Raw genomic sequence first — 27079 nt, forward strand, 5'->3', positions numbered from 1 at the left:
CAAAAGGTCGCAAAGTTCAAGGGGGCCGAATACTTTCGCAAGGCACTGTATATTGCCAAAGCATTTACCACCAAGTTACAAAAATAAAGCAAGATGTTGATATACAAGCTCATACGTTTTTGCCACTGCAGTTCTGTAACATTAGCATGGTGAGTGTGGTGGTAAATGTGCTATGAATATAGACCTAATTAAAAAAACACTGCAGTGCTCCTTTGTTATAAGGCTGCCCTTTATACTGCGGAACAGGTTTTAAGTCGGTACGGTCATGGATCCCATTTGCCCCACAGTGCCATTACACTAGCACTTGTATTCTCATTATAAGGTGGAACACAAATGGCTCTTGACTACAGCACTATATGCTTTGTGCTGAAAAGAAATCTTCTGGGGAAGACACGTTGTCAGAAAACCAATGAACAGCAAAAAAGAGTACTTCACATTCACATGTGCCTAAAGAGTGCCAAACATTCAGAGGGGAAATCATTAACATATAGGGTGTTTATCAAATCATTTATTTAATGAATCCCTCAGATAGATTTTGACGAATAATAACAACAAAAATAAAATAAAATAAGAGAGCTTTAATTTTAAGAAGGCACCCTTCAACGAGACTAGGTTAGCACGTACAGTAAGGGACATATATTATCATAAATAGCATGGCCCTTTTACATGTGAATTCAATAATACATGACCCTACTTACTGAGTAATGTAAACATGCAACTTGTTTTTTGATTTTAGCAACATATGAGGATTTTTATGTATCTCTTGTGACACCAGCTGTCTGCCAGCATGCTTGATATCAGTTAGCCCTGTAGGTTACCCAAAGCAGCCAAATAGGATAAGGAGGGGTTGCAGTGCTGTTGACGTGCAAGCTGCAAGAGGAGCACGGTTCAGTATTTCCGGCTGAAAATGTGGGAAAGAATATAGACCAGTAGTCATTGTCCCAGCTATATAGAGTGCTCCTGTGCAAAACATTAGTACAGTATAGTGCATGACAAAGTTGATTAATCCCAAACCAGGGATCTGATGACAGTTTAAACTGGTCTTTTTATTTTGTAATAGTTTATAAAAAAAAGGTTACTATATATGAACTAACTGTTAACAACATTTGTACACCATTTGTTAACATGTTAGCAAGCTGGTTGCTAAAAATAAAAAACTATAACAGTGCCGTGTGAACAGGATGTGATGTCAGACCAGGAAATGCAGGACACAGTATTGTGAGTACATGCGCTGGTACGCAGATTTATTAAACAAACAAAGTAAATATTTAGACAAAACAAAACAGCACGTTGGCCAAAATAAACAAACAAAAACCAGTGAATTAACCCCAAAACAAGTATCGTGCTGGTCCTCCAACATGAATAGCAATTGTTTTATATTTTCTGTTTGTTTCTCCCATTGTCCAGTACAAACTCATTAACCCCGAGTGAGAAATTTGTGACGCTTTTAAGCAGCTGTGTTGGGACTTGATTGCTAATCATTCAGTCTTGCCTTGGCACAGTCTGTATGTGAAGTAATTGTGACTTTCTCGTGGCCACATAACAACATACATTTTAAATCACCCGTGCTACACAACCCAAACTATACAAAACAACCCAAATACACCCATGGGGCGGGGTTACTCTGTCACATGCCTCTTAAAATAACGTGATCCATTTGAGGAGACTTGTAGTTATGGCAAATTAAACTAATCCTATATAAGTATCATATTGAAACTATAGTAAATACTGTTCTTTTACTTTTACTATTAGGTATTGCACATCATAGAAGGTGGAAGTTGTAATGTTGGACTGTATAATGTGAAGTAGTGAACCTGTAGGGCAAAGGCAAAGTTTTTGGAAAGATTAAAACCATAAACCATTTTATTATATACAACTACCAATAAACAGCAAGGAACAGGAACATTATTGTTCTGAGCAAAAAGTTTTATACATTTCAGAGTGTTTGCAATTTTGCCTTTGCATTTGCATTGTCATGGTAATTATTAGAGATTTGAAATTCAAATGATGTTATTGATTCACAATGCGACTGACATCATGTTAAATGCATGCATTCATGAGCCGAACACTCTTTTAATGATAAACTTGAGGCTAATATATTCATGCACAGTTTTTTAATGCACAACATCAACATGCTTTTATACAGACTGCAGGCCTTTAAAACTTCAGCAGTCAACCAAATGGAAAACCAATTGCAGGGGTTTTAATAATGCAGAGCTGATGTATGATGTGATAAAAAAAATCAGGTTTAGTGTTTGTTTTAGTGGTGTTTCAAAATAAAAATATTGACCAATGATTGAGGCAGACCAGATTTTAATGTGCCTCCCCAGGTGAGATTTAAATATCAGTAACAGGTTGATTGGTTTCTGTTTTTAAATAAATGTACCCCTTTTTTTCTCCCTAATTTAGAATGTCTAATTATGTTCCCATCACCGCTGCAATTCTCCACAACGGCTCAGGAAAACTGAAGATCAGTGGACATCCTCCAATCCCACCGTCAAGACAATTGCCCCTTTACACCCAGGAGCACGACAGCGGATATCGGAGAGCTACTGCCCCTACTGTGTCTTTCCTGATTTTACCTTCCAAACCCATGGGTCAGTTTTCAAAATGATTATGAAGGCATAATTTATGCAGGCAGTTATACAGTGTTGTGCATACTTTATGAAGGTGTTATGAAGCCTACATACTGTCCTATTTAAATGACCAAACCACATGTTTCCTTTCAGCTGAGAGAACAGTTTGCTGGGTGAACAGTTTCTAAAATAAACCAACAAGACATTTGGCTACTTTATGTGACGTGGTCTGGGATTAATGTCAGAACCTGTCCTTGTAGTCTAGTCTCAGAACTTAGCCAGCAGGGCTTCACTTGTGTTCAGCTTTATCAGTGGGTTATCATCCTCTGTTAAATTATTGATAAACCCTGGCAGTCCTCCATCTGTTTATATAACCAGAGTATCCAGTTCAAAGTGTGCGTGTGAGGGGAGAGGGGAGAGGGGAGGGGGGGGGGGGGGTTATGATCCATTAAATCTACCTGCTGAAGAGCCCCTAGACTCAGAGAAAGATGGCTTGTGATGGAAAGCCCTTGACTGAATAATATAACTATAGCATTCACCCTGGGGCATGGGGGTCGATCTGTGACAGAAATCACATCCTGTTGAATTTTATTGCAGGAAGTACAGTGCAATTTCCATTGTAATCATAAAGCTTTTTACTGGAACTTGAACTGATAATATGCAAATCCAAGGAACCAAAAAGCAACACAAGTTTAAAAACTGGATCTTGTATGATTTATACAACAAACTGGCGCCCTTTGTGACCTGCTATGAAAGGAATACTGTACTTGCCAGCTCATTGAGTTCAGGTGGCTCTGATTACATCTTTTGGTTTTACATTTCCAGGTGTATCTGGTGAAAACATCCTGATTAATGTTTATGTGGATGTGGCTTACTTATTTTTTAGCATCCTTCTCATAACATCCACTAGACAACTTACTTTAGGTTATATTAATAACAACATAGTCAAGATTTAACACATAGTTTCTTGGTACATTCTTTAATTCACAATGAATTCACATGAAGGATGAATTGAGGAAGACAAATGTGTGTCATAGAAGTATATTTCAGTATATCACCTTTTAAGTTTTTTATAGTTATGGATGAATGATTCAACACATACAGTACTAATGTCTGTTCCTTAAACAATGATCTATGAAGTTTATTTTGTTTTACTGATCTTTGCTGTTGTTTTAAATAACCAGTGTAAATAAACTGAAAAGAATTACAATGGCACTGAGCTTTATAATCAAATGCAAAGTCTTCACTTTTTCAAAGCATGCAATAAACTAGCAGCTGTCCCTAGTAATTACATTTGTCAAGGCCTTGGTTTTGTAGATTTTAGATAGACCAAGATGGTGGACGAGAAGTGCAAAGAGACAGCAAATCTACACCGAGACGTAGCTGCAACCAGGTGACTGAAATGGAGTGGTAACATCAGAGAAAGGGGTGATGGGAACATCTAAAAAAACTGCAGCCGCATTACAAACCAGGCAGGCGCATCGTTCAGAAAGCATTTGCTGGAGGTAGATACTGTACATTTTAATAGGAAAGGCTGAATATGTATTTAAAATGAATTGAAAATAGACTTTCTTTCTACCTGGTCTTTTTCAGTAGCAGACGTTGGCTAGTCCATGTCTCTCCAGCCCCAGCCTTCCTCTGTTATTATCTACTGAGGTAAGATTTGTCTCCCCAGAAGCTAGCAGAATGGAATAGACTGGAAATATGGGAACATACAAGAAACTGCCATGTATACAGTGCACTGTGACATTGTTATTATCTGCCTACAGGAATGCTGTGTGCCAGTTCAAACCGCCTACACATTATAGTTACAACCAGACAGAAATCAGCAGTCAAACTGCCAGGGTGTGTGGGTCTGAATCTGTAACATATGTATTACAGGCAGTGTTATTTATTTAGAGACTCTGCTTATACACACAGCGAAGAAGTGCATATTATACTAAGTGCCATGGAAATGATCAAATGTGAATGCTTTCTTATTCAGACTTGACCAAATATCTGCACAGGTGGTATCAAAAAATGTCAAGCGGAAAGACCTCAAAGAAAATTAGACAAAATGAAAGGTTCCTGAGTTATTTTCAGTTTCCATTCTACGTGTCGTTAGCCAATGACCGTGCATGTACATGAGTTGGGACTGTTTTGCAGAAATCAAAATCAGAATATTATTTTTTGAAAAGACCACTTCCGTTTGTATGACTAGAAACTGTTAACCCAATAACACTATTCCAAGAAACTATGTTTACATGACTTTTAAAACCAGATTTACTTTTAGATAAACTATTTTGTCTGTATTGGAATTTTGGTGTGCAAGTAACCACGCCAACAGACTTCCAACTGTTCTGTGTTACATAAAGACAGACATGGATACAAATCTTGAATAGTTAATGTTTGTCCAGGAAAAAGTATACAGAAAGCATTGGGGGGGTTATAAAATTACAGGATGAAAATTAGGACTGCCACTTAAGAATGAGATTCAATCACAATTGGCTTTTTCAACTTATTTTCAAAAACAAACCAAAAAAAAAACACCCACTTAATTTCCAGTAAAGCATGCAGCATAAATTAAATGTAATAACAGGAAGGAATGATACATCTGCTATTTAAGATTACATGTATTCATTTGAGTTATTGTTGTACACTGGAATGGTTGAAAAGAGTCAATAAAATATGTATTATGATTTATTGTAATCTTCATGTAAATCTTTCATGTCATTTTTGAAACAGTTTATTTCATGTCTGTCAAGATCATATTAGTTTAATATAAAAACAAAATTTAGATTTCTAAAGCACTCTCATTGGTGTTTAATAAATGAGTCAGTCATGGTCAAATTAACCATCAGGTTTATTTAATGATGATGAATTTGTGTGGTGTTATACATATAAAAAGTAATATTTATTGAAATATTTGAAGTGTCATTTCTTTCAACACACTCACTGTAAAACGTGTTTGCTGTCTTGCTTGTGGCACACTTCTAACAACTTACATACTGCCTGTTAACCCCTTTAAACCTGAACTGCTTCAATTACTTTATTGAATTGACCCTAGACATCTCCTCAATTGAGCTGAAGCATTACCTAATTAAGGTCACCTGTGAAATGAATCAACTCTGCCGTTTGTTTTGATTTTGTTTTTGTTTGCTAGTGATGTGACTGGCTTTAGTTTGCTTACTTTTCTGTTGTAAATAATCCAGGATTTACAACAAGAGGAGTATGATACTTTTGATGACCAAGAAAGAGAACAGGTAAGAAAAAAAAGGAGAAGAAAAACCGTCTAGAAGAGGAAAGCCCTTGGACAAAAGGGAACCTGGCTTTCCAGTGATACGTTGTGTATAATAGTGGGCAATGGGGCATTGTGTTACCGTAGCATTTCATTTCATGAAAATGTATTGTATAGTAAAGGAAGGTTAGGAAACTGTATCCCTTTGACCTCCATGTTGGCTTTAGCTGCACTGTGGTCTACTGGCAATACTGATTATGTTTGAACCACAATGACAGCAGTTTCCTCTTGCTCGTACAGTGGGTTTTGTCAGCTGTCTGTGTGTGTGGAGGAGGAGATTTAAACATAGGTTGTCCACACTGTAATGTCCTATTCATACTGTAATATATTACCACATATGGTTAATAACAATTATTACAAACTTTTTATGCTGTGCAATATAAAATCATATCGGACCCCAGTTAGCACTAATCTTTAAGTAACTAAAGTTACCATGTATATATTCAGCCCTGCCAGTCTCCCACATGAACAAGGTTGTTGAAAAAGTTCTTTGGAATCTGGTGGAAATTCTGTTTATGATAATTCCAGCTTTTGAATTTAGAACAGGGGCTTTTATTGTAGGCTTACAATGAAAAGTTCCAAGCACTGGATTTTAATACATGCGCCAGAAGCCTTTTAAACCATGACCTATCACGAATAGCAAATTAATATTAAACTCGGAGACAGCTGTATAGAAAGGGGCTCAGAAGTGCACTTAGGAGTGGAACTTTGTGGGAGTAAGTGTTTGCGCTATGAAAGGGGAGGGGGGTTCAAATGACATTTGTATTTGTGACGAGGTAGGCTGAAGCACTCTGTAGGAAGGAATCGTTAAAACTGACTCTTTTTGTGTGCGTGTGTGTGTGTACCAATTATTGCACCCACGCTGAATATTTTTAAGCCAAAAGCAGGAAAGCTGGAGAGGAGAAGTCCTTTATGCTGAACACAGACCAGTGTTCTGTCAGGCTGTTTGACATTTTACGTGGGCTGCTTTAAACTGTTCCCATCCTTTTAACCTATTTTTAAGAGATCCTGCCTTCCCCACAGTTAGCGAGTGTTCCTGAGTACTGCTGGTGGAGTAGCCAATAGCCATAGCCATAGACACATTACCTGAGGGTGTACAGTGTGCAGTCGGAGCCACCCAATCAGGGAATACCAGCGTATATCCATGAGGCCTCACTCGACCCAAAGACATTGGAATTTAACCCACATTCCGACCCTCCACGGCATGACGTCGCTAGACTGTTAAATTTGCATTTTTACTAACATATTTCACAGGGAAGAACATGAGGGAATGCTTGTAACATTTTGGCTGTTGCTTGTTATAACAAAATAAGGGATGTGAAACACAGACAGTATCAATGATTCATGAAATATCTTTATCGTTTACAGAGGTGCGGTGTGACACATGATCAAAACACTACATTGCTCCTTTCAGTCTTGTAATGGTTTGTGCATCATGAATAAATGTGATTTACAGTTGGTATGTATGGATACTATCTCTGTCATCTAAGTTTTGCTTTTTATCATCAAGGATCCTTTTATTTGACTGTTTTAGTAGCCCAACACCATTAGATATGCATCATATCCTGACTTTATTACACCCCTAATTAACATTATAGGAAAAACAAACCTGGAAATAGCTGATATACACTACTGTTGATAATTGTATACTGGACTCCTACATTAGGTAAAAAAAATGCTGGTGACTATTATACCAAATGATGGCATGAATGATTAAAGACACACACAATGGGGGAAAGAAAGTATCAAAACACATTTTTAAGGGCATTTGATTTTAATATAAAAAATAAGGTAATTTGTCTCCTTAGAAAAGAAGTGACTTGAGAGAATGATATATGGTATGGGACAATGTATTTTTTATTTTTATTTTTTTACAATCTGATAATTGGGAGTCAATGGGGAATTTTGGCTAAACTGATACACACAAGTGATAATAAGCATATGGAACAATTTACTTAGGAAGGCCATTGAAGTAGAGAGTATGGCTGGCCATTAGCTAGATGCATGTATTGATAACGAGAGATTAAAAGGGGTACAGAGAGAGAGAGCAGCACAAGGGTAATAAGGAAGCCAAACACAAGGGGTAGACTTGTCAGGTCTAATGGCCATTTCCTGTACAACTTATTATGTTTTAACTGCTCCAAAACGTTTGTAAATAATCAACTCTTGGCTTTTTCTACTATGACTACATACTGAAAACAAATAAGCTGGCATCTGTACATGGTCCTCACCACTGTATCTAATGTGTTCAAGTACAGCAATGTAAAATAAATGGAACACTGCAGCTAATAAATTGTAAAACACTTGGCATGGTTATGAAATATTTACTGTTCAGTTCCCCTTTGTAAATCATTTTCTGTTTCAGTCATCAGATCCTGGAGGCTTTTAAAATGCATTCTTTTAAAGAATCCCTGGGGCCTTAAAAAGACACTTAAACAAGTCTTCTCTTTACGTTTGGAGGGTCATTCCATTCCACTTTTAACAGATACAATGAGATAATGAACTACTTTAGTGTTTGGACCAGGGTTGGAACAAAGACCAGGACTGAACGGGCCAACTTTGGCCACCACTGGTTTAGATGGTACACCATTAACCTGTATACTTACAACCAGGGTGGGGTCAATTCCTGTATTTCAGTTCCACTTCCAATTCCTTTTTAAAATCAATTCCCAATTCCAATTCCTTTGAAGGAACTGGAATTGGAATTCATATTTTAGAGACATTATTGTTGTGACTGTTCAACTGCTTTCATTTGAAGCCAGATTAATTGACTAACAGTGACTTCAATTTAAGCAGTTTGTTGCCGTTGTAAGAAGCTCATTTTAACTGAATATTTCTAATTGCAATTTCTATCAATGGTGTGTTGGAATTTATTAAAAGGGATTGGGAATTGGAGATTGGGAATTGATTTTAAAAGGGAATTGAACCCAACCTTGCCTACTACACCATGTTATATGTTATATATTTCTTAACTGTTGTATTTCTTGCATCTGTCAGGGCCAGTGTTGATTCAAGGAAAACTGTTTGTTTTTTGTTTTTAAACCCTTGTTGTGAGTTGTTTTAAATACACTGTTTTTTAGGAATATTCTGGAAGCTGTTCTAGACCGTTGTTGTTGGCATCTTTAAGTAATTGAAAGCTTTGTGAATAGGGTTCAATAACGTGGACTTTTCTCCTTTCAAAAAGTAGGATTAAAATACTGACCGAGGTGAAGGCTTTGGAAATATGCCCACGTTGTTTTTTGGTATTAGTAGTTCTTATGAAAAATATTAAAACAGTTTCAAGAACTGCTGTCCCAGGTCACATAAAAAAATCTGTATTCCAGGAACTCTAGAACTATGATTGCAAATAACATAAAAGGTTAGGGAAAGTGTAAAAAATAAGTTAAACGTAATTTAAAAGCATTGTTCTTTCATGCTTTACAAAATATAAATGAATCATTCATCCCATATTTCTTTCTTGCCAGTAGACCATTTATGTGAAAAAGCTATGTGATGAATGGGAACTGAATGTACCAACAGCTGAATCTGCATTTAACCCACACACAAAGAGATTTTTGCTACAAAGTGATTTCACCCGCATGTTTACTCTGAGGCTAAATTTCTGTTTTCCATTAAATAATCTACTTTTAATGCAAGTGTTTTTTTTTATGTCTAATATTGATTAATGCTGTACAAAAACATGAATATTTATTAGCAACCTCACCACCTCCTATTGTGTTACCTTTTTTAATCAGGTAGATTACTTAGAGGAAGAACAGCTTCCACTAAAATGACATGAAAGACAAAAATTTAAATGGGGGGGGGGGGGGGGGGGATTCAGAGGTAGATTCCAGTGGCAAAACTGAGCTTTAACTACATTGGATTTCAGAGTATTATTTGCATTTTTATTGAGTTGTAAAGGGTATACTGGCCCATATTATTAAGATTTTTTTAAACCTAGAAATTTAGAAAATGCATTTTCTTAGAGAGCTCATCTGGATTGGTTTCAACTGTTTTGCAATTATATAATGGCTCAAAGGTTGGTTTCATCTTATTTTTTTCTCAAATTCACATTACAATTTATTTGCATGAAATTGTAATGTTGTTAGTTATCAGAAGCTGCAATGCATCAGTGGTCTGGATGATCCACTTTCCCTTATTAACTTGTGTTGAAAATACCCCTGCTTTTAAGGTTAGTATATTAGTTGGGGTGGCTGGCAATTGTGTTATATGTCCATGTGTTATTGAAACACATTTGTGCTTTTTAATGGGTAGTGTTTTTTGGTTTTCAATTAAGTCTTTAAAAAAAAAAAAAAAAGAATAACGAAGCATTCAGTGTGGGTCTCTATTTCTGTTTGTAAGTCCTGTTAGGGGTTTTCATACCCTGATAAACCACAGCTGGATTTTTAGAGCATTTTACAGCACCACAGAATCCTCCTAGATTGCATCAACCAGGTGGATTCTACAGGGTGAATTCTACGGGGCAGTAAAAGGCTCTAATTACTATAGATGTCCAGGTTTGTTCCCAATGCTGTAAAATGCTTTAAAATCCAACTGTGACTTATCCCGGATGATCAAATCAACCTCTTAGTTTGTTGTTTGATTTTATAAAGGCAAAAAGAACAGAGCTGATTGAAAGGCACATGTTTTAATCTCCACTGTTTTAAAAGGTATAACATGTTTTTTTAAAAGTATGATATTGTTCAACATCCACTCTCCACCCCCTTCTTTGAAAAGATTGCAAACTGGCAAGTAATGCCAGTGCTGACTAGTTAATTTTACATATGGAACCAATACCTAGTTCTACACAGAATCGGTTCTTAGTTCCTCTGCTGTTGTAAGACAGGATACAATAGGAAATGCTATATTCTATATTCTGACTCATTCCAGCTCAAGTAGACCCAGTTCTGGTAAGGTGTTTCCCCCCATTTGTGGTTGATGATACATAAACCATCTGTGATTGAGAAAATAATGCCAGGGCAGGTGTCCTGTACATTCAAAAGAAGAGCTGGGTAGCTCATGTCGTACATGGTGTGAACTGTCTGAAAGAGGAAAATATACCCATTTTCATGACCTTATTTTTTCATGGAGGGAGGGATAGCATTTTCCAACAAAAAGTAATTTTAATAGACTCAAGTCATTGACGTAAAAAGTCGATTAACCCCAAATCTGTTCACTTCAGCTGGAATGTCATATGTAAACTGTTATTTAATACTGTTCTGAAAATTGTTTTTAAAACAAAAGCTACCAACCTTCATTCTGGGAACTTGGGCTGTTCAGTAGCTTGTTACTTTGGTTAGCCACTTGCACACATTTCTACTGATAACTATCTTGCCTGGTACAAATTGTTTCTGGGACGGTGAAGTCCAATTTTATGCAACTCCCTATGTATCACTCGCATGAGGTCAAACATCGTAAACAAACGTTAAACCAGTAACCTTCAAAGCCCCAAATGCTAGCATGCTATCCACAGTGTAAACCAAACCAATAAACTATTCCTTCACAGTTACATTACACACATTGCTTTTGCTTTCTAGTTTTCACATGCCCACACCTTCCATTGAAATGACCATTTCAGTAAACTGCTGATAACCCAATAGTCACAGCAATCAAGTTACCAGTACGTTACATCTTGTTGGTGAAAAATGTCATGCATATTTCCCTCAGATCGGATACACAACGCTTAGCTGCAGATTTTTTCAGATCAGTCCATGTATATTGGATGGAGTACTGATGATTGTGAAGGCCATTCCAGAACTTTCTTTTTTCTTCCAGAATTCCTGAGTTGACTTGGCTGTATGCTTTTGGATTGCATTGCTGGATCACTGCAATAGCCATGTATCTCAAATTAAAGAAACCCACAAAACCAAACAAATAAATAAATTAAAAGAACAAAAATAAAAAAATAAATTAAAATGGCAAAAACCAAAAAAAAAAAAAAAAAAAAAGGGTAAGGGGTCCGAGCGCATTGTGCGACACCCAAGATCGGTAACTTATAGGAAACCATAAGGCTACCGTTCCCCAATTTGTCATGCATGAAATATTGAAATATTGAATTTCCCCGGGCAACGCATGGTACTTCAGCTAGTGTTCACTAAATGCTTGTATTTTCTCGAATGATCTTATATTAAGTGTAGGGTGCCAATACTTTTGTCTGTGACTGTATAAGAACCAAACCTTCGGACTCCATAATAAAAAGCGCATAACACTCCATCATTTGTAAGAAAGTATTGCCTTCTAAACTTTGGAATGACAGTAGGAAGACTGACTGGGTGCCAAAACAAGAATCTCAACCCTATTTCAAAACAAGTACTAACCTACCTTGCTTTATATTGGAGGTTGTAGAGTGGTGTAAGGATTGTAATACTATAAGTAAAGCTGTTAAGCAAATCAAAGTCTGTTTTATGAACTAGCAATTATAGAGCAGCACTTGTCCCTTTTTTTATTTATGACAATAAAAAGTGCTTTTCCTGGTACCACACCCTTGTTTAACAAGTAACCAAAACAGTACAGACTGTTTCCTGTGTCTGCAGTTCAGAATACACTATCATAAGATGGTATTTACTAAATTTAGTTACAGGATGTTGTAGGTTATTTAAATAAATAACTTCAACATAGAATAACACTGAACGAATGAACAGGGTTATGTACAGTAGCTACGGGACTAAAAGACACTGACCATAATATTTTATAGAGTAAAACTAGGTTGTGTTTAAATTAGTAATAATGCATCTGAAATGAAGTGATGTTAAAACATTGCTGTTTAGTGTAATGTTGAGAACTGTCTTACTGTATCTGGTAAGCTGATTTGTATGGTTCATATGTTCTGGATCATTAACCAGCTGTGGATGAGGCCTAAAGGATAACCCTGCAGAGGTTTGCAGAAACTTATAAAGCAGGAACAAAACTGAGACATCTTCAGCTGAACATCCAATCCTTGCTGTATATTCAAATAACAGCCATGCTGCTGGTCAGGGTGGAGTCAAGTCCTTATTTTCAAATAAATTCCCAATTCTAATTTCCATTGTAATCAATTCCAATTCCTTTTACGACATTGGCTTTGTTGAGCCAATGTCGTAAAAGGAAGGCTTTCCCAGCACCTGTTGAAGTTTTTTTTTTGACATCACAGCAAAAATCTACCTGCCTCTCCTGTTACACAACTGTCTGATAGGCTTGGTTAGTCTCCGAGTCCAGTTAAAAGCACACTCCCCTAATCTGGCAGAACATGTTAGTGCCTGCACTTCCTCCTGGAGCATAAATTACTGGAACACAATAATTTATGAGAGACTGATGCTGATTTGTCACCAAGAAAAGGGCTTTCAATTTCATATACGCAGGGGAGGCCCAGGGCTCCCAAAATGCATATTATTACATTTGGCACCTATCTAGCCTCTAAACCTGCACCCTAAGGATAGACAAACAATTGGAGCATTTACAAAGTATAAAATACCTATTTATACAGCACAGTATATAGAAAAAATAAATCTGCAGTGTATTTAAGATACGGAACGCCTCCAGGCTTCTAGAACCTGTTACTTATTGTTACTGACTGTACTCGGTTTTGTTAACCACATTGTCATTAAAGTCCCCCTGTTCCTGGTCTGGCAGCTTCTAAAAGCATATTACATCACTAAGGCAATAAGATAATCCTGTACACTACTGCATTTATAGCACTACATCTCTATATTCATTTCCCAAGAACAATTTAATAGCACACAGCAGTGCTGTCATTTTCTTAAATTGCACTGTAAACTATGGAATTCCTGCCCCATAATTTAACTTTATAAGTACATATTGTAGTATACCAATCTGCTTTGTCTGCATACATCACGCTTAAGGGATATCAAAGTGTGAGCACATTTTCTGCATTCCTCAATATCGAGCTGGAAGCTTGTTGACATCTGCTGGGTGTAAAGAGGTGATTGGCTTGATCGTGGGATTGGAGGGTGCCAATTGACCTCCAGTTCTCCTGAGCTGTTGTGGGGATTGCTTCGGTGTCGGTATGTAATTGGACATTCTAAATTGGGGAGAAAGAACAGACCACTTTGTGCACCAAGGTTTATTAAAAAAAACATCTAACAGTGCATGTGAGTCTTTCTGTCTTTAAAATATCCACAGCAGGGCACTATTTTCAGCGTCAGCATTTAGATCCACTACCTTTTACATACAGTAACTCGAATAGCTCTCATAAAGGTCTATTCAATTGATCTAAATGCTGCTGTCGTTTAAATCATTAAGATTTGTCTAAGTAAAATGCAAGGTTTCATATTAAACAGTGGTGGTTTTCAGTTCTGCCAGTGTTTTAGATCAATAAATAGACTCCATTGTCTGTAATGTAAATCAAGTCTAATCTATACAGGATTATTGGTTATAACCACGTCACTTCAATCGGTTACTTTTCAGCAGAATCAGGTTTTATTTTTTCACTAATACTGGCAAGGTTAAATGACCCTTGTGGAAATGTTTCCACAACAGCAGGATGGCTTACAGGTGCAGTAATTATCTGACACAGTGCAGTCTCTACTGGTTGCACCTGGATGCTTTGTATTGCAGTATTTCCAGTCTTAGGGTTGCAATGGAAACTCTTTGTTTGTGGTTGAAAAGGGGTGTTCTCCATTTAAAGACATTCTTTATGGGAGAACGCAAACAAAGGAAACTTTCATTCCACTTGTTATAGAAACTTCTCAAGCAACAAGTTAGTGGGGACATTTTTCTGTAACGGCATCAGATCAATTTAAGTCTGAGAAACTTCAAATAAATGCTTGTTAATGTCAAGTAGTTACCTCGTGTGTCCTGGCATTTGACTAATTCTCTTGTTATGGTGTGGTTTCTATTGCTGATACCTTCAGATCCACTAAAGTTCAATAGGCACTGAGAGGATACACAGTGTTTCTGGGTGAGTAATGCAGAAATAATCAGTATGTGAGGGAAGACGTCAACACTGACGGATGAATCCTTGCGTTTATTTATTTTCTCACAAATTGATTATTTTTGACTTGCCCACCAAGAACCATAATGTTTTCTGTTTATCCCCATTTGTAATTAACCATTTACTTCAGATAATATGTTTAATTAATTTAGTTTAAAGGATAAAAAAATGCTGTTGCTCTAGTCAAAGCTGCCAATTAATATGAAGAATAAATCACCACAGAGCAGCACTCACCTCCATGTTATTCCCCCTGATGCTGTCTCTCAAAGGACCACCATTCATCTTTCCCACAGATTGAGTGCAGGATGACACAGGGTTTGAACACAGGAGAGCAGGCTCCTCAAAAGATGGTTCAAAAATATGAAACGGTCTTGGAAATGAAACTTCACAATGATAGCCTATAAAAGAGCAGGTGTTGGCTGAGTTTTAAACAGAGTATACCTTTAACAATAGCACAAGTGGTAATAGTGGTAAACTCGGTTTTACAGGTTTAGCAACAGCTCTCAATTAAAGTGTACCACTGGAAACAGTGTTGCTCTGCTGAATGGATAGATAATGTGAAGCCATCACTCTTTAAAGTGCTTTTAGCTAGCAAAATGATTCCTGATATTTTCCACCACGCACTCCCAATACAATCGAATGTCTCAAATGTGTAGTGTTTGAAAGAAATCTATTTTTGGTTTTTTAGCAAACCTGTATTTTCATTTTAAAACATGGTACCAGGTACTATAGTAGGTCAAATAAATTCCTGTTGGCTTTGCTTTTAGATAGTCCTGCACTTTCATGGTCAATGCACCTGCCAGGAAAGGGTCATTGTCCCGCCCCTTCAAGGCCTTCTTTCCTGTCAGTAATGATCCTGCAGCTTTTCCCCTAATGGCTGACATGCTTGACCCCGAAGACACTGTTTAGGTGAAATGATCTAGGCAGTGCAAGTGTAACAGATTTTCTGGAAGACAAGACAAGCAAACTGAGAACGTTCTAGTGCAGCCTAGATGTCCTGTTTTTAAAATAAAAATACATGTTTTGATATCATACTGTGTGTTTCTTTCAAAACTGCACTTTTGAGACATATATAGAGAATGAGAAAGCAGGACAGGTAGGATTTCTTTTTTTTTTCTTTTTTTAGCTACAAACACTTTAAAAACAGAATTGTGAAAGCAGGGAATGGTAAACGCGTTTTTTGAACACAGGTTTGTCTTGCATTGTTTAGATAGTGTGGATAGAGTAAATCTGTTGCCAGACCTTTTGCAGGTTATCGTTTTAAGGGAGGGACTAGGAGAGTAACCTTCAGAGTCCTTATTGCATAGTTTTCAAAATAAATTCCCAAAGTGGAGTGAGTTAATCCGGTAGTCAATAAGCAGCTCAGTGCAGTAGATGGTATTGATTTATTAACAGCAAGACTTGGTCATGTCATATATAACTGAACAAAATGTCTTTAAACTTTGGAAGACAATGATTCTATTCTGTAACATGAAAATTGTCCAGATTCAAAGCAGATGGCGATTTAACTTCCAGTATGCCAGATTTCCATCTGCCACTGGGAACTTGTTCATTTCAGCAGATCAAGATCCCATCTATTTTAATTGGGACTCTATCAGCCCCCGGATTGGAGGCTAGCAGAAGTTAATCTCTCACACTTGATCTGATGATGGAAGTTACCTAATGTGTGACCAATGTGAAGGACACAAGAGGCAGGTTCTAAATCTGACTGCAGACAATATGTGGGCAGAACATGGAGGCTGTGAATATAATATACTGTCAGGGAAATATAGGAGGCTGGCAAAATGATTTCTAATCAGCAGTTATACAAAAACACGACCCAAAGGTGAGCTTTGACTGTTGTGTGATGTCGTTGCAGATCAGATTGGATAATGCAAAGGTAACCGGCGGCAGCCTCAGTCTGAAATGGGAACACGATCAGATGAGACCTGGATCCATGGTACAGATGGAAATGTTGTGTTCATTTGACCTTTTACACACATGGCCTTACTGAGGAGTCAAACAAATTTCATAACACAAACTGAAGGCTTTACAACCGGAAGATTTTATTTCTTTATTTTTGTCTCCTTTTGTAAGGTTTTGTCTGACAAACATGGCAGTATAATAATAATAACTAAACAGGCTTTTGTTGTTTTGTTGCAATTGTTGTAGTGACTGGCAATTGTGCAGAGTAAGTGACGTGTTTGTTTTTTTTTTTGTGTTTTTTTTCAGAGTGGATTTCTTACATTAGTCCTGTGCACCATTTCACCTACTAGTCTTTGGTAGGGAACACTAGCTTTTAATATAGGGGATGAATATGAAATATGTAGGGTTAGGCCCCCTGTTCCCCTTAGCAAAAGCCTTTGTAAGGTATGATTGAATAACACGTGAATGGGTCTGCAGAGGTGCACAAGCAGAGGTCTTGTTGCAGTGCTTCCCTCTTAAATAGAGGGCTGTATCTTGTGGGTTTAGCACAATGCAGAATTCACTTCTAATAGTCTACATTGGTACCACTTGTCACTGATTATCCCTTGCAAAACAGTAACATACTAATTCTATACACAAGCATAGTGCAATAATATGATGCTAGTTAATTACTTCTAGCCTGCTAAGTGTGTTTTATTACAAGTGGAAGACCCAGAGACCACAGTGTGTGACACTAGGATCAATTTGAAAGAGTTCAGGAGGTATTTTTTTTATTTTTATTTTATTTTTTATTTAACACAAGACCTGCATAGCTGTCAGATCTGGACTTGGTCACTCTGTTCAGATTTTGAACAAAGGATTGGTAGTGACGTGTGTATTCAGTTACCATGTCACACTGGAGTACTGTAACTGTAGTAGAAAGTGCCAGTCTGCATTTAGTAATTTTGTATACGCTTCTCCCATGGTTATTTACATGTGATCAGATAAGTCAGTGCCAGTTTTAGTAGCTGCATGTAATAAGGTGTTTAAAAATAAATAAATAAAATAAAAAAAAACAATTTCATGCCCATCCCTGTATGTATATGATGACAGCTTGTCCAGAACATAAGTTAAAGTATAAAGTAATATATAGAGAATAAAAAATAAAGCAACTTCATGTATATGAATTATTACATGTCTCATCTACCAAAAGCTAAATATTCATAACCTAAAACACTTCTTTACAAAGCTCTTATTTTTTCATTTTTTTTTCAAGGTTATTTTCTTCTAACAGTTCTGCAGTAAAACAACCTACCAAAGTGACAACTGTGTCCGTAAGAAAAAGCGCAAAATATTGCTTTGCGGCATTTTGTGAAAATAATATAAAAATAATTTCTATATTACAATTTAACCTTGGCTTGTAAATTCCCAACATATCACATTCTCTAGTCCACAAACAAAACACACAAACACCTCTCTGTTTTTTTTTTAAAACAATAAACTATTTTTTTTCATTATTTACATCAGCATCTAATGTGCAAATGAATAATTTAAAGTAGTGTACAATTCTCAAATTAATATAAAACAATATTTTACATTTCTAACGGTGAGAGTCCATGAAACTTGCATACAAAGAAGGAAGATAACTGCAGTATGTGGAGTACAAATATAATTTGAGCTGAAAAAACAGTTACAGTCATGGTCAGGGAGAACATTCAGTACAGTACATTACACTATAGCATTTTGCATACCAATACATTTAAGTGCAGCCAAACACAATGTATCAATTTGGGACACTTTAATAAACTGTACCTGTGTGCTACTACACTAAACAGTGGAACTGACCTTTCGGAGTGACCGAAAAATCGTCAGTATATTTTGATGTCTATTGTAAATGAGACTGTAGCAGCACTTCTCAGAGTTGGTTTGCTGTACAGCATCACCTGAAGTATCGTTAATGCATAAATGGACTAGAGCTTGACAGGAGCGCCTGCCTGTCTGCTATTTAGAGGACAATTTGATCACCATTTTACAACACTGGGTATCCTCCTGGATTGTATCAGCCTTATTGTTGGTGGTCAACCTTTGCCAAGCCATGTTTTAACATAATCTGCAGGTTTGAACAATACCAGTGGCTGACTAATCTGAAGAAGCGGTAGGTTTTTGTTGGTTCATACGGTTCATGATTTGCAAACTGTACAGTTCACGCCTGTCAGACAAAAAGGAACCGGATCTGGGATCCGGTGCAATACTGCACAAATGAACCCCTACATAGATATCCTAGAATTACCACTAAAAATAGGTGCCAGCTCCCTCAGTGCTGTAAAAATGTGCTGTAATAAAATCTAGCTGTGGATCAAATTCCCCCACTTAGTCATACAGCCACTGCACAGTGCAGCATGTCAGTTTTGACAGAATTCAGGCGTTGAATTCCATTGAGAAAAATATTTAAGCAAGCAATTGCAGCTATTACTATTGCTAAATCTGTAACGCCAAAACCTCTAGGATACATCCAATTCAGGCTGGTTCATACCACGATCGCGCAACAGTAGCTAAGGGAGATTACTCGTCTTGATAATCATGTGACCTGTCTCTGCTCACCCGAGAGACAGTGATCGCCAGGGTTGAATTGTAGCTGGTTGCATTGCACAACCGTCTAGTCACAAGACTGAAGTATGAACCAGCATTTATGATCGGGTATGAAGATCACTGTGGTAGTCTTATCCGTTACCTTTATTAAGCTATAGCCATATTATTCTAATACCTGTCAATCTGGTGGCGGTAGGACTATTAATGCTGGCGGGCAGTGCATTAAACTTTACAAGCTAATCAAAGGAACCGTCTGTCGGGCACACCTACCGTATATACTGAAGCCTGCATAATAATTTTACAACATTAAATACATATTTTCAGTGTAGCCTAACTTGGGTGATGCCTTTAATGTAGGTTGTTACTTCTCGTCAGTGTTTTCTAGTTGGTTGTTTTGATCACCAAGCTGCACTCCTGTGTGTCTTTGCCTGTGCATAATGTGTCATGAACACTATTTTCTTTAATGTAGAACTTAAATCAGCAAGCAAAAAGCTCTGGGGAGCATTCTATTTCACTATACTATACCTGAGAACAACTGCGAATCTATACTTTTCAAATGGGCAAAATCCATTTTTTTTAATTGTTTTTGGCACGTGTGTTCTACAGGAATTTGTGCATGTTAGCAGCAACTGCTTTTTATATCTATCACAAACGTAGCAGTGAGAGGAAAAAAGAAAACTAGCATTTTTACTTAGAATTGTCGCTGACTAATGTAAAGCAGCAGGATTTAGCAAGCAGTTTAAACAACAGATTTAAAAACCTGTGTTGACTTTATTTTTTAGATTTCGGCTGCCAGACATCTTGTCAGGTTACAGATATGGCTTGGGTCTGCAGTCTGCTGTATTGCTTAAACCAAACTGAGTTTCTATGGCTTTTTTTTCTTAACCTGTACAAAACCATAGGGAGAAGCCTTATGGTAGCATTATAATACATACATTTACACCAATGCCTTTATTGCTGTAAGAAATGACTTCCAAACGTTTGTAATTTTCTGGAGTTTAAATTTAATTTCTAATGAGTTAAACATCCATGAAGACATAAGGATTTATTTTTATGGACATAGTCAATTGTACACATCCTTCTTACTCTGATAATTTGGTTCAACGTGGTGATTTCTACTGATCCTTTTTTTTTTTTATCTCTTTGCACGCCATCCCTGATCTTTGCTTTACCCAGATATTTGTTATCTTTTATGTGCTACACACTGTGTTTTTCTCGCAGTGCAGCAATTATTTATGTTTATGCCAAAGAAGTTGTCAGCAATTAAGAGCAACAGGGTAAAGTGTGGGTAACCTTTTTGATTTATTGAACTAAAATGTATCTCTAAACTAAATTTTGGAAAAATAAAAATCCCTGGCCAAAGCTGTAAATGGAATTCTCAGCTCCACAAAGTGTAATATCAAGTGACAGTGTCCCTTGATATTGAGAGTAGTATTGAGAGAAGTAACAAGAAAAAAACCAGAAAACAGTTATTTGTAATAGAGTAGGACATTTGTTATGATCCACTGTAGATAATTCACTAAGTGCTGAGGAGAAGATTCTATCCTTTAGAGCTTCAGGACAAAAGAGGACTCCTGTTGATGCTGCTTCAACCAGCCGATAATGTGGGCTGGTGCTGCAGTATAGACTATCCAAGCCTGTGGTTCTTGCCTTCCCTTTCTCTATGTTTCATCTCCTCTTTGTAGCAGTACGAACAGAAGTTGTCAGTCTCTGACCGGCCGTAAAAGGAACAGTTCTCCTTCTTGCACCGTTTTTGTTGGATCAAGTAGGGTGGGCACACTGTGCTGTGACCTTTGGTTCTGTCATGGTTTAACCAGGCCTGGGGAGAATCCTCGTCTGCATATTCCAAACAGTCCCGAACATCGTTGGCATTGAAGCCGTTGGTGTAAGTGTGGGATTTGTGATCCCCAGGCATGGAGTAGGACAGAGACTCTACCGTGTTCACTGTACGGATCCCTGACAAGCGAGCCGGGCTGTAGCTCTGAGAGGACAGTGAGCGGTTCTGCTGGGGATATGTGGCACACGTCTTTAGGGTGCCAACTTTGGGCTTGTATGTGTTGTCCTGGAAGTTTGAGGACTTCAAGTTGACATCTCGAAGATGAATGACACTTTGCCTCTGGATAGGTGGGGTATGGCTATAGTGGGCAGATACTGGGATGGGCCCAGATTTCTTAGCACCATTGCTAGGTGAGGAGAAAGAGCCTGGTGTGGGGCTGTGCCGATCCTGCAGTTTCAAAACCAGCTGTGAAGTATGGCTTTGGTGCAAGACTGGAGAGGAGTCCTGTCGCGGTGAGCTTTCTGCCTTTTCTTTCTGGAACGTTTCCTGCTCTGGTTTCTTTGCAGCTGTCCCATTGACAACTGGCTTCTTTTCAGACTCCTTCCTCTTCTGCTCCTGCTCTGCACTGAATCGTTCCTGGGCGTTGGTTAGGTAAAAGCTAATCATCTCCTCATGGAACTGGTGTCTATGGCTGGTCAGAAGTAGACCTGCGAAGATGAACTTTCGTTCCCCTTGCATGGCTGCTCTGAGGATGTTCAGACTCAGCTTCACGTCGGTGCTGTACTTCCATTGGTCTGACTGTTTCTCACCAGGGGGTTTCACTGAGCTGTTGCGCTTCTCCACTGGAGATGTTCCCGATGCCCTATCGGTGGGAGATGGGCTGGTAGTCTTTTCCGATGGGGAGGTGCTGGAGGACTGTCCGGATTCCTCTTTGCTCCCTTTGCGGGATTTTGATTCCTTCTTCTTGTTCTTCTCACCGTTTTCCCCATTCCGGCCGTTACTCACGTTGGATTTGTTGATTTTTCCATGAACCAGGCCCCCCAGCCCTCCCATGTTCTTCTTCAGCTTGATCCCCAGGGTTTTGCTAAGACTTCCAAGTTTGTTGGCTACAGAGTCTGTCCGGTTCTTGTCTTTCTCCTTCCTCTGCTTGTCCTTCTCCTTCTCTTTGCTGGGCTTGCCGTTGTTGACATTGGAGTTGCTACAGACAGATTCTCGGTCGGAGTCCATGGAGTCAGCCAGAGACTGGACGTCCTCGCCCGCTGAGGCTGTGGGAGACTCTGGCTGAGCCAGAGGAGCCTGAAAGGGGAATAAGATTACAGTGCTAGTCATGATTCTCCCCAAATTCAACGTCAAGTTGAAGGTTTTACCTTGCCATGTTAGAAAGCAGGTGATTTGCCACCATAAGAAGGTTCACAATAGCACTTGTCTTTTTGCAGATGCTTGCAGTCATCATGAGTGGTTCTGATTCTCTAATATTGGGTTAATATAATTCCTCTATAAATCTGTCTTTTATAGGCTTTGAGCTTGATTTTGAGCGTGTCTGGAAAATTCTAACTGCCTAGTACTGGAAAGACTTCCTTAGTCCTTTCAAGCCATGTGACAATGTGACCTTTCAACTCAGCTGGCCCAACCTTCTCTGTATGTATAGAGGTGGAGTAGATGGGACCATCGAAGTTGCAAGGCAATTTTGAAGGGAATAAGGAAGTTTGTTCAATGCTAGGCAATTAGACTTCTCCAGACAAGCAGGCACAGGTTCAGACAGAGCTGGAGAAAAATGCTAATAACTCAATACTGGGTCAGCAGATATTCTCTATTATATACTACCCCTTAATCATTTCAAGTAACAGATCTGAGAAATGAAACATATAAAACAAGCTGCATACCTTTGTTTCAGATGGAATGCGGATCCATGTTACATTCATGTAGTTGTGTAGCAGGTTAAGCTTTGCTTCCAAAGACAGGATAAGACTACAGGTGGGGGAGAAGAGGAGACATTTCAATTAACAACCACTGACATTTTTCAAATGAATTTCCAAACATGCCCTTTTAGCCCTAAAGCTCAGCCTCTTTCTGTATTATAAAGTCACAACAGCTTAAAATCAGAGATGTTTACTGTGCATGTATGCTATTGACTCCCTAAGAATAATACAAGTACACGCTGTGGATATTTGATAGGGCCAGAATAGCACAGTTTTGACTTTATTAGGTGTCCAAAAGGATCTGGAGACACAAGTGACCATTCTTCAATGATGACCAGTTTCAATTCCTTCAAGGAGTTTGGAGTTTGAAATCTACAGCAAAGATAGTACTCCAATATGGCCATTAGCACCACAACCTCTGAGATTTTCTCAATATGAAAAATCAGTCATTTGCGCTGTCTAGTAGGATAGGACGAGTGAGTAGTTAATAAATAAAAAAACGTCTTTGCCGTCCACGCCTTTTGAACAGCTGTGCAAATCGACCGGCAAAAATCAGCAGATCAAATGAGGTCCAGATTTTAAGTTATTTTAATTCATGTAGAGGAAGAATTCAACAAATTCTGGGTGTGTATAGTGTCAACAAAATGCTGCATCAAAGAAAATACACATTTATTACCAGAGACATTCATCAGCATACTACATGCATAACAAATCAAATACAACCCAACTTACATATGAGGCTTTAATTCCATTTCTGGTTTTTGGTGACAATGAAAAAATGAACCGAACTAACAAAAGAATTACAGCCTTATTATGTACAGGGGGGCATATATTATTTCTAATGTAATATCTTCCAAAAAACCCAAGCGATAAAAAGAGATCAGCCAATTCAATTTGATTAGATTTTTTGTGTGCAGCCCTGTATGTTCGCTGCACTTATTCAAGCCCAACATGAGTAAACATGGCTTAATCTTGTATCACTATTGATTTCATTATTTAAATGGAACATGCCGGTCTATTAGCTTCATTACAATACTGAATCATTGGGTCCAGGCGTCCTGAAGAGCAAAACCTCATGAATAAACTTAATGCTATAATGTCTTTAGAAACCGACACGTCTACTTATGAGAAAGTAGCTCGGAGGTACCCAAGTGTCTCAGGGATACGTCCTCATTTAAATTCACTACAAAGACTAATTATGCCTGTTCTAAGCAAACGCTTGATTAGTATTTCTGTACTTCTATCAAAATTAATGAAGAGCAAATTATGTAGAAGAGACCGAGTATACTCCTTTTGTCAAGAGAATTTAATATTTTTTTTCTTTTTTTTTTAAATAAAAAGGCCTGTCTGCTGTCACTCATGCAAGAGTCCAAGCTATTTGTAACACAACAAATGATTTCTTTAGGGCAGCAGATTGTGAAGTAAGCCATTTGGGTGATTAGGGTTGCTACCTTTTTTAATGGGTTCCCTGGATTAATGGTTAAAGTTTCACAGCAAATTTAGCAGCTTGGGGTCTGGAGGTCAGTCATTATGCTAGAAACTTTTTAGTTGCATGCTACTTTCTCATTCAAATGTTGTGTAATAGATTTCAAAATTGAATATTAAAGATAAAACATATATGACTAGCAGTCTGGATATGGTGCCCAGATTGACAGTGACATTATTCTATCTCTGTATTAATGAACACCTGAGCTACAGGTAAGCTACCACCTAGCATATGTTATGTAAGGGTTTACCTAAAACGGGTTTATTGATAGGACAGTAGTTCTCCTTCCTACATTGCCATTTTTAGAGAAGCAATCTTTCACTGACCTTTTGCAGTTTTGAAAAAAAGTTTGTTATATGGCTTGTCAAGTACTGGCGAACGTTCGCCACTGAAAAGCAGGATTTCGAGTCTTGTGTTTACCATTTCCAGCTGCATGACTTACTTGGCCAGTTTGGTGTTGTCGCTGTCATCCTTCCCCCACTCCCAGTCCTTCCCAGGATCAACAGCAAAGTGCAGAGGCAGCAGCTTGTGTTCAGAGTCAGTCAGAGGAATTACCGCTAGAGAGAAGAAGAGCAGAGGATTTATTCGGAGATTCTGGAAGACTGAAGAGACCGAGGCACTAGTTTAAAGGATTTCCTCTTGACTGTTCATCGTTGGAAGGCCTGACAGTTCCTGGATTAGTGAGACCACAAGCAGTACGTTTGGGACATGTTACCAGGTTTACACACATAAACTCTTGCACCGTTTGCTCTTGCTTCAGTGGGTGCCATTTTGAAACTACCAATTTGGAAAAAAATCTGTCTTGCTTCACATAGTGACAGAGCAGCCAGAAAGCTTCAAAAGAGGGAGGAAGCTTGTGCACCTGCAACTAAAACTACTGGTAAGCCAATGACGTCTGGTTTCTGGGTGTACAGGCTAGACTGAAACCACATTTTAGTGTAAAGTCTTTACTTAAACTGCAGCTTTAAGACAGGGTATCATCAAAACAAGAGTTGAGTTGCAGGACACATTTTTTTTTATCTTTTTTTTGTATCTGTGTAAACATATCTTGTGTGTCCTGACCACATTACACATCACGCCCCCAGATCGGTACATATGTAAATGTATATGGCTGGCGCGACAGTCTGGCTCTAGGGATCTGCCCCTATCATCTGATTTGCAAACACAAGCTGTATATTCTACAACATGAACTACATTTCACAAGTGATTTCTAAATGTTTGTATAATTCACTATTTTAATGGATTAGATGATCACTCTCCGCATCTCAATTGGATTTGTAAACCGCTCTTCTAATCCAGTTATAACCTGGCTTTCACACTCTTTCTGCACCTGCCTGCTTATCCTGTAGTCAGGAAAACTGGAAATGTACATCGGTGGCGTTTTAGTGCGGTTTGCTTATATAGCTGTTTAAGACAGGCCAAGCACATTTCCTGATAATTAATTAGGCTAAGCTGTTTCTCTGCATGGAAAGGGTCAGAGAGACGGGTTTATAAGAACCCTGAAAAGTATACAGTGTTCATCAACTTCCAACCCTGTCATACGTTGCTACACTAGGTGGCACCCAGGTTTTTGGTTGGGATCATAATGTTTAAGCAATAGAGTTATATTGTACATGTTAACATTGTGTCTTATAAGATTAGTCTAACCAGTGCTTGACAAAGCAGACTGACTGGAGAAGCATACACAATCTTGTGGGATATCTAAGCAAATGTATGAAGTTTGTACCCTCTTCATTGTAATGTCTGAACAGAAAACAACGAAGGTATGTGTGTTGCTTCATTTTTGTTTTGTCCGCAATAGTGCAAGAGCGTACTGTCGCAAGCTGAAATGTATGTGCATTTTTCACACCAAATAAACATGCAATATTTGCAATATTTCACTGAGCAGTTAGGAGACATTTTTCCCTTCTCTGTTACTCAAAGCGGTTTCTAACATGCATGTCCTCCGTTTTATTGTCGGATACAGACAGGCAGCAGCTAAGCAGGTTTCACAATACCATTTAAGATGTGCGCTTGATAACTGGTAACTGTAGCTATCATGCAACAGTTGCCATTCCTGCATAGAAGTTTTTCAATATATTTTAAAATAACAGTATAGAATAATAACCTGTTTACTGTGAATGTACTACATGCACATTAATATTCCAGTCTTAAATACCACTCCTCCCAAAAATAAAAAATAAAACACACACAAAGGCTATAATACTTTTACAGATGTCGGTACCATGGAAATGTATGTATGAGAACACACAGTATGTGGAATAACTAATTGTACAAATGTCGATGCAAGGTTTAATCATGTAGGGTTTTCCAAGATACAGCCCAACCACAACTTCTGCACAGGTCACGATGACCTTTAGAACCTCAAGGACCGTGTGATTAGGGGTGTCATGCCTGCACCAAGTTACAACACAGAGTTCCATCCCCGTCCGACGTGGAAAGCACCATATAGGTCAGCAAAAGTTATTTTGGCGGCTGCCTGACAAACAACAAAGATGTTGATACAGGGGAATGGTTTGCAGGAGCCATGAGAGGTGCTGTGCTATGAGTAAACAGTGGTGCTTGTAGAAACGTGTACAGGCAATGTCAGATCAAACGGGTAACATGTTGTCTAAATAGTTATCAAAATACATTTTTCATTCAGCCATGCATACAGGGTTGGG

At 38.1% G+C, this 27079-nt stretch overlaps 1 protein-coding gene across 7 annotated transcripts in view; it reads right to left on the minus strand.

The window, feature by feature from the left end:
- Window positions 1-16786: 16786 nt before the first annotated feature.
- The window catches only part of LOC117428462 (OTU domain-containing protein 7A), a 108448-nt gene continuing 98155 nt past the window's right edge, over window positions 16787-27079 (minus strand). For all 7 annotated transcript variants that reach the window (XM_058998610.1, XM_058998612.1, XM_058998609.1 and 4 more), the window contains 3 exons: window positions 24859-24973; window positions 22895-22979; window positions 16787-22307 (listed from right to left, as the gene is read on the minus strand). In XM_058998610.1, coding sequence (XP_058854593.1) covers window positions 20862-22307; window positions 22895-22979; window positions 24859-24973 — 1646 coding nt within the window. In that variant the 3' untranslated portion in view covers window positions 16787-20861. The remainder of the gene's footprint in view (window positions 22308-22894; window positions 22980-24858; window positions 24974-27079) is intronic.

Source organism: Acipenser ruthenus, chromosome 24 (assembly GCF_902713425.1).
Source record: "Acipenser ruthenus chromosome 24, fAciRut3.2 maternal haplotype, whole genome shotgun sequence".
In the NCBI taxonomy this organism is placed as follows: Eukaryota; Metazoa; Chordata; class Actinopteri; order Acipenseriformes; family Acipenseridae; genus Acipenser; species Acipenser ruthenus.